The sequence below is a fragment of the Oncorhynchus mykiss genome, chromosome 17 (assembly GCF_013265735.2).
Source record: "Oncorhynchus mykiss isolate Arlee chromosome 17, USDA_OmykA_1.1, whole genome shotgun sequence".
Taxonomy (NCBI): domain Eukaryota; kingdom Metazoa; phylum Chordata; class Actinopteri; order Salmoniformes; family Salmonidae; genus Oncorhynchus; species Oncorhynchus mykiss.
The window spans coordinates 25531515-25543544 of record NC_048581.1 but is presented as its reverse complement, the minus strand read 5'-3'; the positions used below and the strand labels follow the sequence as shown (position 1 = coordinate 25543544).

General features: G+C 47.1%; 1 protein-coding gene across 3 annotated transcripts in view; it reads left to right on the top strand.

The window, feature by feature from the left end:
* LOC110493541 (VPS10 domain-containing receptor SorCS1) overlaps window positions 1-12030 on the top strand; it is a 149872-nt gene that overhangs the window by 112895 nt on the left and 24947 nt on the right. For all 3 annotated transcript variants that reach the window (XR_005036889.1, XR_005036888.1, XM_036949462.1), the window contains exons 10-12: window positions 4218-4364; window positions 5440-5542; window positions 8998-9074. Coding sequence is in view for 1 of the 3 variants with exons in the window: in XM_036949462.1 (XP_036805357.1) it covers window positions 4218-4364; window positions 5440-5542; window positions 8998-9074 (327 nt within the window). In the remaining 2 variants the exon portion in view is untranslated. The remainder of the gene's footprint in view (window positions 1-4217; window positions 4365-5439; window positions 5543-8997; window positions 9075-12030) is intronic.

The following is a 12030-nucleotide window of genomic DNA, read 5'->3' as shown; positions in this document are numbered from 1 at the left end:
GACCTGTACGAGGTAAATATACAACGTCATGATAGACCTGTACGAGGTAAATATACAACGTCATGATAGACCTGTACGAGGTAAATATACAACGTCATGATCAACCTGTATGAGGTATAATATACACAACGTCATGATAGACCTGTACGAGGTAAATATACAACGTCATGATCAACCTGTATGAGGTATAATATACAACTCCATGATAGACCTTTGAGGTAAATATACAACATCATAATTGACCTGCGTGAGGTAAATACACAACGTCATGACAGACCTCCTGTACATGTACAAAGTAAATATACTGGAGATCAGGTAGATGTACCTGTTTGTGTGGGTAACACTGATGCCTGCAGCACCAATACGTCATCCTGGCTCTGCTTCTTCTCTGAATCTTCCTCCCTCTCTGTCTCTCTTCTCATCTCTACCGATCTCGGTCTCAATAAAATAAGAATACTGTGAATATGTATGTATGTATGTATGTATGTATGTATGTATGTATGTATGTATGTATGTATGTATGAAAAATAAAATATTTGTATATGTATACAGTGAATATACTGTAAACAAGGCAGGAGTGTGGTGAAGGAGCTTAATGTCATGATTGATCTGTAAATACACTGGAGAAAAGGTTAATACACATGCAGGTCGACAGTTTGGCATGTAATGTTAGAAACAGGGGTGGTTTGCACGAGAGTGTAGCCTTGAGATACCAATTGCCTTCATCGTTCCTGAGACCGTAAGTGAAATGTTGCCTCTGGAGCTATGCACTGGAACATCTATACCACTAGAGTATGTATATACAGTGCCTTGCGAAAGTATTTGGCCCCCTTGAACTTTGCGACCTTTTGCCACATTTCAGGCTTCAAACATAAAGATATAAAACTGTATTTTTTTGTGAAGAATCAACAACAAGTGGGACACAATCATGAAGTGGAACAATATTTATTGGATATTTCAAACTTTTTTAACAAATCAAAAACTGAAAAATTGGGCGTGCAAAATTATTCAGCCCCTTTACTTTCAGTGCAGCAAACTCTCTCCAGAAGTTCAGTGAGGATCTCTGAATGATCCAATGTTGACCTAAATGACTAATGATGATAAATACAATCCACCTGTGTGTAATCAAGTCTCCGTATAAATGCACCTGCACTGTGATAGTCTCAGAGGTCCGTTAAAAGCGCAGAGAGCATCATGAAGAACAAGGAACACACCAGGCAGGTCCGAGATACTGTTGTGAAGAAGTTTAAAGCCGGATTTGGATACAAAAAGATTTCCCAAGCTTTAAACATCCCAAGGAACACTGTGCAAGCGATAATATTGAAATGGAAGGAGTATCAGACCACTGCAAATCTACCAAGACCTGGCCGTCCCTCTAAACTTTCAGCTCATACAAGGAGAAGACTGATCAGAGATGCAGCCAAGAGGCCCATGATCACTCTGGATGAACTGCAGAGATCTACAGCTGAGGTGGGAGACTCTGTCCATAGGACAACAATCAGTCATATATTGCACAAATCTGGCCTTTATGGAAGAGTGGCAAGAAGAAAGCCATTTCTTAAAGATATCCATAAAAAGTGTCGGTTAAAGTTTGCCACAAGCCACCTAGGAGACACACCAAACATGTGGAAGAAGGTGCTCTGGTCAGATGAAACCAAAATTGAACTTTTTGGCAACAATGCAAAACGTTATGTTTGGCGTAAAAGCAACACAGCTGAACACACCATCCCCACTGTCAACATGGTGGTGGCAGCATCATGGTTTGGGCCTGCTTTTCTTCAGCAGGGACAGGGAAGATGGTTAAAATTGATGGGAAGATGGATGGAGCCAAATACAGGACCATTCTGGAAGAAAACCTGATGGAGTCTGCAAAAGACCTGAGACTGGGACGGAGATTTGTCTTCCAACAAGACAATGATCCAAAACATAAAGCAAAATCTACAATGGAATGGTTCAAAAATAAACATATCCAGGTGTTAGAATGGCCAAGTCAAAGTCCAGACCTGAATCCAATCGAAAATCTGTGGAAAGAACTGAAAACTGCTGTTCACAAATGCTCTCCATCCAACCTCACTGAGCTCGAACTGTTTTGCAAGGAGGAATAGGAAAAAAATTCAGTCTCTCGATGTGCAAAACTGATAGAGACATACCCCAAGCGACTTACAGATGTAATCGCAGCAAAAGGTGGCGCTACAAAGTATTAACTTAAGGGGGCTGAATAATTTTGCACGCCCAATTTTTCAGTTTTTGATTTGTTAAAAAAGTTTGAAATATCCAATAAATGTCGTTCCACTTCATGATTGTGTCCCACTTGTTGTTGATTCTTCACAAAAAAATACAGTTTTATATCTTTATGTTTGAAGACTGAAATGTGGCAAAAGGTCACAAAGTTCAAGGGGGCCGAATCCTTTCGCAAGGCACTGTACTATACACTAGTATACTCTAGTGGTACAGTATATAGGCCCAGGCCTATAGTAGGCTTTGAAGTGTGGCGTCCCTGTGGGGCCATGGTATCGAATGTTGGCAAGAAGTACAAACTACACAATTTCAAGGTGTTCGACCCCCAAGTACAAGGTGTATTGAATGATTTCCAATCACACAGTTGACAGATGGAATGAATATATCACTGATAATAACCATCAAACAGCCTCGTTTCAATGCAATCTTCCCAAATAGACCTATTCTATTCTCTCTATTACCTACTCCAGTAATATTAGAATATATTGACTAGCAACCAATGTGGGAGAGTTTAAGAACCAGGAGGTGTAGAGAATCAAGTAATCTCCTGTCACTTTTGGAAGTAAACAGAGTTGCTGTTCCATTTTTAAACATGCTTTGGAATGAACACAGAAGCAGTTTCAAACTGCTGACGCGCACATTCTTTTCTTTGATGAATAACTGCAGACATTAGCTTACATACCTGATACAAACGAGGGGCCCGCTGTATACCAGATTGCCAGGGAAGAAAATAGCAGCTCTGAATGGATATCAGCTCCATGGAAAATCCAATAATTAGGCTGTTGATGATATACCAGCCGTGTCTAAACCCCTCATTTGGCCTTGCGATCGGCGATAGAATCAAATCCAGTCCCTTGATTGGGGTCGGGGACCCGAAACACAGCATATGCTAAAATCTGAGCTCCAGGCGAGATTGAAGTATCTGTCAATTATTGACGAGAAGGGAGTGCTTGGCAGATGCATGTGAGGACTTCAACTCAATTTCATATTCAGAGTTATTTCCCAAGCCCCCAAGTCAGATTAACGTAGGACATCCGTATCTTACTACAGTCTCTAGAGTCTAGACGATACATGGCTTTTAGCGAGATGTTATCACGCTTTTATGGCTATAGGATGTTTGTGTGCAACGCCAGAGGGGATCTACTGTAATGTGCATCATAATATATTGTGCCCTGCTTAATAAGGGAGATATGATTGTGTTACAGATGTCGGATCTTAATTTGATCTCTCTCTTGTTGCTGAGAATATTCCTGCACTGCAGAAAATGCAGATGAGCTTTGTGATTGACATAAATGAACTGAACTGAACCAGGACTAACACAGGGTTATGTAGCCTACTTTTCGCCAGCCAACAGCCTAACCACCGATCAAGCAACATCATGGACTAAACAAATCAAATCAAATCCCCTTCCTGCTGGGTTATTTTTCTGCGACAATATAGGTCTAATTAAGATCCGACATCTGTATCACAATAATATCTCCTGCATTAAGCAGAGCACAATATATTATGATGCACATTACAGTAGATCCCCTCTGGCGTTGCACACAAACATCCTACAACCATTAAAAGCGTGATAACATCTCGCTAAACACCATATAATATATGTTTGTATTACAAGATAAGCAAGACGTGATTTATCGTCTGGACTCTATGAAAATGCGTAATATTAGTCAGGTATTTTTAACCCTCATCCATTATCTTGGTGAGACAGCCTGGTCTCGTATTTTGTTCATAACAAACTTACATTTTGCACTTTTTATGTTAAGAAAATACAAAAAAAAACAACATAAGACTACTTTCAGTTGAGAACAATGTGTCTGACCATTTCCCTAGAAATAGGTCCAGAACCTTCCTTGAAGTAACCGCTCATTTTTAGACGAGCTACAATTTGGCGCCGATAGCAGGATGTAATATAAATATTACATCTTTACTTCTTTTAGGAGTATTACATCATGTTTTCCCTGACCTCTATCTCCTAGGTGGCGGGAATAAAAGGGATGTTCCTCGCCAACAAGAAGACGGACAACGTGGTGAAGACTTACATCACCTACAACAGAGGGAGAGACTGGAGGCTCCTGCAGGCTCCCACTGCTGATCTGAGGGGCAACAGCATCCGCTGTGAACTAGTGAGGACACACACACACACACACACACACACACACACACACACACACACCACACAAACAGATGCACGCACGTACCAAACACACATGGATACACACACACACGTCATAACACCGTTGGACTTGTCAACGGGGCCTTGTCAGAAGTTGACTGAGCCGGGCCGTTGCCGCGGTGTTAAAGGAGGGGGGGGGGGGGGGGGGGGGGGTAGACCTCTGAAAGAGCACTGCTCGTCAAAGCTGAGCGCTCCGGAGGTTGTGCAGCGGGGGAAGCTAGCGGAGCTGAAAGGTCAGCCATTTTGGTTTTGATCCAGTCCAATAAACTGATCTCACGTTTAGAGCTGGAGATGTCAGAAAGAGAGAGACAAACTATGCTCTTCTTTTCTTTGTTACGCCACAAACTTGGGTGTTGATTGTTCCTGCTAGCTAGTAGCTACTTTCAGTGGCCAAAGTTGAGACCTTTGCTGTGTTGTTTGTGGATATCAACTCTATTCGGGGTCTTTCTAATAGTTAAGTGTGCTGGCCGTCTAAAAGTAACACAGATGTGCTCTAATGGTCAGCTTTATTACAGTGTATATTATAGATACAGGTCCCAGTCAGCCAAGGGGTAGAGCATAGCCACTTTTTAGCTTCCTTAATACACCCCAAAATAATTACCCTTTGATAAAGTAATTAGTGATTCAATAGCGCACCTCGCCTTCACCCAGTATGATGCAGTCATTTGTCAGAAAATGTCAGCCTTTTAATAAACCTCTAAACACACACAACACACGCTCGCACCACTGGCATTTGCAGTGTCCTAATGAGAATTGTGTAGCTAAAGGTTATTCCAATCAAAACTAATGGTGGAAGGAGCCAATGGGGAGTAGTGTTTGTGTGAGGATTTATGATGGGGGGGTGTGTGTGTGTGTGTGTGTGTGTGTGTTCCTGTGTGTGTCAATAAATCCCACCTCGATTTGCTTGAGGGTCTTCTCTAATGAGTGTTTGTGTTGACATACAGTTAAGTCTATTCTGTTGACAGATCTTCCCCCTCGTTTTTCAATGAGTCAGGCTTACTGTTCTGTTTGTCCTTCCTCCCCAGCCATACTGTTCCCTACACCTCCACCTGCATGTGTCGGCCAACCCCTACACGTCGGGGAATATCGAGAGCAAGGACTCTGCCCCGGGGATCATTGTGGCCTCAGGTAGGTGAACATGGGATTTTCTTTAAAATGACAGTGTGGATTTTTAAAGTTAAAATCTTGTGAAGCTCAGATACTTGAGGTGTTTCTTTTGACTTTGAGTTGAGTTTAGACAATTTACATACCTTATCGTTCCGGGAAGAACACATAGGCCTGTGTTAAAGTTTTCAAACCCAGTTATACAACTCAGGGACTTCATTCACGTTGCAAATATATCTGGATTTCAATGATGTACTCAGCCCAAAGCACTTCCTGAAAAGTTTCTGATCCAGTGTACTTTAGGACGGCCATGCATTTGTTGTTGGCCCATACTGACGTCCCCGCTCTGTCACCACTGTGCGTTGTGTACCGATAGATGCACTAGCTAAGTGCTACACTTGGGAATTCTGGGGTGGGACAGAATCTTCCGAGTGCCTGCTGTTCCTCTTAAGTGCCCTTTTCCTATTCTCCTCCAGTCACTGCCTGACTAGCGCCCTTCTATTGTCTTTTATATTGTGCTGTATGGAACTGTTGACTCTTAGTGACACACTGCTCATCACTGGCTTTACATGGCCCTTGCAGTCAGATATGACATTCTCCCATTCTTGGACATGAACAGAGACTAAAATATATGGTTTCGCAATGTTAAAATACCACCTTTGCCACCCAACTGAACATGTTTCTATTTAGGTGATAATGCGGAGAAGCAGCGGAGAAGCAGATGTATGGAGGATATTTTGGCACGGGTGTTGTTAGGCCTGAGATGAAGTCAATCACTTCAAATTGTAGCTGGAAAGACTGTACTTTGTTTCGTTTGATCTTTTTTTTCAATTGACATTTCTTTGTGTACATCAATAAAAATTATGCCAGCTGATGATTTTAAACTGGCTGAGAAACGTTGCCTATCTGTCTCGTCCCGACTCCCGACAAGTTCATTACTATGGGACAGCTGGAGATTGAATCAATGAGAGACAGACAGCAAGGTTTATAAAAATCTCTGCTGTTGAAAACTAAATGTTATTCTAAAAGAAATGTGAGATTATGTCTAGATGCTTTTTATGGTGGAGATGAAGTTTATAAAGTGCCTGGGCTGATGAGACGGTGGATTGCGCAGTCAGATGGAACAGAGTAAATAGGTATTGTAACGTCTAGCTTTTGCCGGTGGTAACTTGTGGAACAGACACCGGCTGGAAAGCGCTTTTAACCAATCAGCATTCAGGATTAGACCCACCTGTTGTATAAAAAGGTACACCCGTTTTCTTCTTCCGTAAAACAAAACACCCAGCTCTACCATCCACAGTGAGTTTTTCTCTCCCACGGGAACCTAGATGGCAGCATGTCTGTGGCAGCTCAAATGTGTTACCAAACACAGGAAACCATATTACAGAAACCCACAGTGGTGCCCAAAACTATACCCATCACGGTTTAGCCCTTTATGGCTGCCTACTGGGAGTCCGGGCACAGGAGTGCATATCCGCTCGATGCACTCATCATCTCCCCACCGTTAGTGGAGTAAAACAAACATCACAGGAGGGTCAGCGACTACGTTGTGTCCGAAATATCACCCTGTTCCCAATATAGTGCATTACTTTTGACCAGAGCCTATGCACTAAATAGGGAATCGGGTGCCATTTTTGGACTCACTATCAGCATCAGTCTCAGAATGGCTTCCCATTTTAGCTGTAGGGCTTTTAATTCCTGCTGGGCTAGACTAGTCTATGACATGTCTCCACACGCCTTAGGAGTCAGGAGTGGGTCTAGTCTACTACTAGACTGCGCCATGGGGTCTCTGGAGAACTCTGGAGGACTTCACGGGGTAGTATAACTGGCATGGTATGACAGAAGGTCTATCGCTAGTACAAGTAGAACTGTTATTACAGAACATCTCTGTATCCATTATATAGAATATTCTATCCATAATGTAACTGACTGACTGTGTTTAGCTGAGTCATGGCCCTGGGACAACAGCTGTGGGACCAGTCATTCACATACAAACACACCAATAGTTTTTTCACATCTCCTGTATCCATTCAAAGTAGGCTACTGCAACTGACAGTGTTTTGCTGGGCGATTAGATTTCTAAAGCAACAGCTATGTCACAGGCGCCGAATGCAACAGGTGTGGACTTCACCGTGAAATGCTTACTTTACCAGCCCTTCCCAACAATGCAGAATTTAAGAATTTTGAATAAAAAGAAAAATAGTAACACGAGGAATATAATATACAAGAATGTAGCAGTATCCCGATCAAATTTCAAATTTCAATCAAATTTATTTTATATAGCCCTTCGTACATCAGCTGATATCTCAAAGTGCTGTACAGAAACCCAGCCTAAAACCCCAAACAGCAAGCAATGCAGGTGAAGAAGCACGGTGGCTAGGAAAAACTCCCTAGAAAGGCCAAAACCTAGGAAGAAACCTAGAGAGGAACCAGGCTATGTGGGGTGGCCAGTCCTCTTCTGGCTGTGCCGGGTGGAGATTATAACAAAACATGGTCAAGATGTTCAAATGTTCATAAATGACCAGCATGGTCGAATAATAATAAGGCAGAATAGTTGAAACTGGAGCAGCAGCACAGTCAGGTGGACTGGGGACAGCAAGGAGTCATCATGTCAGGTATTCCTGGGGCATGGTCCTAGGGCTCAGGTCCTCCGAGAGAGAGAAAGAAAGAGAGAATTAGAGAGAGCATATGTGGGATGGCCAGTCCTCTTCTGGCTGTGCCGGGTGGAGATTATAACAGAACATGGCCAAGATGTTCAAATGTTCATAAATGATCAGCATGGTCGAATAATAATAAGGCAGAACAGTTGAAACTGGAGCAGCAGCACAGCCAGGTGGACTGGGGACAGCAAGGAGTCATCATGTCAGGTAGTCCTGGGGCATGGTCCTAGGGCTCAGGTCCTCCGAGAGAGAGAAAGAGAGAAGGAGAGAATTAGAGAACGCACACTTAGATTCACACAGGACACCGAATAGGACAGGAGAAGTACTCCAGATATAACAAACTGACCCTAGCCCCCCGACACATAAACTACTGCAGCATAAATACTGGAGGCGATCAATGTGCAGTAGTACGAGGTATCTGAGGTAGATATGTACATGAAGGGGAGAGAGAGGGAGACTTCTCCTCTAGCCTCATGTTTTAAACCACCTGACTCTAATTAGCCACTAAATGGGAATAATTATAGTAGAAGACTCAACAGCCTCACTCTGCTAGCAGAGGTCTTTATGATAGAGGAGACTGGATGGTTCATACAGCTGACTTAGACTCTGGTGTACAATCTGCATCCTTCAGGGAGAAATGACTTAAATCACTTCTGTAATTTGTACAGTACAGTACATCAGGCCGATGTGGAAGTTTGGATTGTATTTAAATCAGCCCCACACCCTCAAGGATATCAATAGTTTAGCACTTAGCTAAAGTTATACGGGACTCTCTCATCCCGAACACTTCACCCAACCTCCCCCCACTCCTCTCCTCAGGCTCCATCGGAGCGGAGTTGACCACCAGCAACGTGAGCATGTTCATCACCTCGGACGCCGGCAACACGTGGAGACAGGTGAGAGAGAGGGAGGGATCCCCAGGATGATGTTTAATCCACCACCTTGCCACCCGCCGCTGTGATTTAGTGCAGATAATCAAATGAGATCCCGAGACTAATGTTATTCGGTAGCCCCCCTGCCTTTGCCCGTACAACGATGCCTGTGGGTGGGTGTCTGTGCCACCTCTCCTCTACCTCCCTTATTTGACGGCTGCGATTTAAATGTAAGGGGCCTCGTGTCTAATTAAAAGCCCAAGATGATGAATAGAGAGGCATGTAGGCAGAGGCGGGGGGAGAGGGGTGAAGAGGGGTGGAGGAAGAGGGGTGAAGAGTTGAAGATGGAGGGAGGGGGTTGAAGATGGTGGGAGTGAGAGGGGTGAAGATGGAGGGAGGGGGGAGAGGGGTGAAGATGGAGGGAGGGGGGGAGAGGGATGAAGATGAAGGGATGGAGGGAGGGAGAGGGGTGAAGATGAAGGGATGGAGGGAGGGAGAGGGGTGAAGATGAAGGGATGGAGGGAGGGAGAGGGGTGAAGATGAAGGGATGGAGGGAGGGAGAGGGGTGAAGATGGAGGGATGGAGGGAGGGAGAGGGGTGAAGATGGAGGGAGGGAGAGGGGTGAAGATGGAGAGGGGTGAGGAGGGAGAGGGGTGAAGATGGTGGTAGTGAGAGGGGTGAAGACGGAGGGAGGGGGGAAGGGAGAGGGGTGAAGATGGAGGGATGGAGGGAGAGAGAGGGGTGAAGATGGAGGGAGGGGGGAAGGGAGAGGGGTGAAGATGGAGGGATGGAGGGAGAGAGAGGGGTGAAGATGGAGGGAGGGAGGGAGGGAGGGAGAGGGGTGAAGGGGGGGGGGGCGGTGAGGGGGGAGGGGGGGGAGGGGTGAAGAGGGAGCGGGAGAGGGGTGAAGAGGGAGCGAGTTGAAGATGAAGGGAGCGAGTTGAAGATGGAGGGAGGGGGTTGAAGATGGTGGGAGTGAGAGGGGTGAAGATGGAGGGAGGGGGGAGAGGGGTGAAGATGGAGGGAGGGGGGGAGAGGGATGAAGATGAAGGGATGGAGGGAGGGAGAGGGGTGAAGATGAAGGGATGGAGGGAGGGAGAGGGGTGAAGATGAAGGGATGGAGGGAGGGAGAGGGGTGAAGATGAAGGGATGGAGGGAGGGAGAGGGGTGAAGATGGAGGGATGGAGGGAGGGAGAGGGGTGAAGATGGAGGGAGGGAGAGGGGTGAAGATGGAGAGGGGTGAGGAGGGAGAGGGGTGAAGATGGTGGTAGTGAGAGGGGTGAAGATGGAGGGAGGGGGGAAGGGAGAGGGGTGAAGATGGAGGGATGGAGGGAGAGAGAGGGGTGAAGATGGAGGGAGGGAGGGAGGGAGGGAGAGGGGTGAAGGAGGGAGAGGGGTGAAGGAGGGAGGGAGGGAGAGGGGTGAAGATGGAGGGAGGGAGGGAGAGGGGTGAAGATGGAGGGAGGGAGGGAGGGAGAGGGTTGAAGATGGATGGCGGGAGGGAGGGAGAGGGGTGAAGATGGAGGGAGGGAGGGAGGGAGAGGGGTGAAGATGGATGGAGGGAGGGAGGGAGAGGGGTGAAGATGGTGAGGAGGGAGAGGGGTGAAGAGGGAGGGAGGGAGGGAGGGAGAGGGGTGAGAGGGGTGAAGAGGGAGGGGGGGGAGAGGGGTGAAGATGGAGGGAGGGAGGGAGAGGGGTGAAGATGGTGGTAGTGAGAGGGGTGAAGATGGAGGGAGGGGGGAGACGGGTGAAGATGGAGGGAGGGAGAGGGGTGAAGATGGAGGGAGGGAGGGGAAGATGAGGAGAGGGTAGGGAGGGAGGGAGAGGGGAGAGGAGTGAAGATGGAGGGAGGGAGGGGAAGATGGGGAGGGGGGAGGGGTGAGGAGGAGGGGGGAGGGAAGGGTGAGGAAGGAGGGAGGGAGAGGGGTGAAGAGGGAGGGAGCGGGGTGAATATGGAGGGAGGGAGGGAGGGAGGGAGAGGGGTGAAGATGGAGGGAGGGAGGGAGAGGGGTGAAGATTGAGGGAGGGGGGTGAAGATGGCGGGGGGTGAGGAGGGAGGGAGAGTGGGAGGGAGGGGAAGAAGTTAGGGAGGGAGAGGGGTGAAGAGGGAGGGAAGGAGAGGGTTGAAGAGGGAGGGAGGAGAGAGGGGTGGAGGGAGGGAGGAGAGAGGGGTGGAGGGAGGGAGAGGGGTGAGAGGGGTGAAGAGGGAGGGGGGGGAGAGGGGTGAAGATGGAGGGAGGGAGGGAGAGGGGTGAAGATGGTGGTAGTGAGAGGGGTGAAGATGGAGGGAGGGGGGGAGACGGGTGAAGATGGAGGGAGGGAGAGGGGTGAAGATGGAGGGAGGGAGGGGAAGATGAGGAGAGAGGGGTGGAGGGAGGGGAGAGTGAAGTGGAGGTAGAGAGTTGAAGATGGAGGGAGAGGGCTGAAGATAGAGGTAGGGAGGGAGAGTGTGGTGGAGAGGGTGAGGTGGAGGGAGGGGGAGTGAGGAAGGGGGGTTGAGGGGGGTAGAGAGATGGGAGGGGGGAGTTTTTTTATTTACTTGCTACATTGTATTTACTTCGTCACCATGGCCTTTTTTTGCCTTTACCTCCCTTATCTCACCTCCCTTATCTCACCTCATTTGCTCACATTGTATATATACTCATTTTTCTACTGTATGTTTGTTTTACTCCATGTGTAACTCTGTGTTGTATGTGTCGAACTGCTTTGCTTTATCTTGGCCAGGTTGCAATTGTAAATGAGAACTTGTTCTCAACTTGCCTACCTGGTTAAATAAAGGTGAAATAAATAAATAAAAATGAGTGGGATGGAGGGAGCTAGTGATGGTGGAGGGAGCCGGGAGGGGTGGGGGGAGAGTGGGGTGGAGGGAGCCGGGAGGGGTGGGGGGAGAGTGGAGGGAGCGAGAGGGATGGAGGGGTAGAGGGCTGGAGGGGGAGGAACGGAGAGGGAGGAAGGGAGGGACGGAGGGGGAGAGGAACTG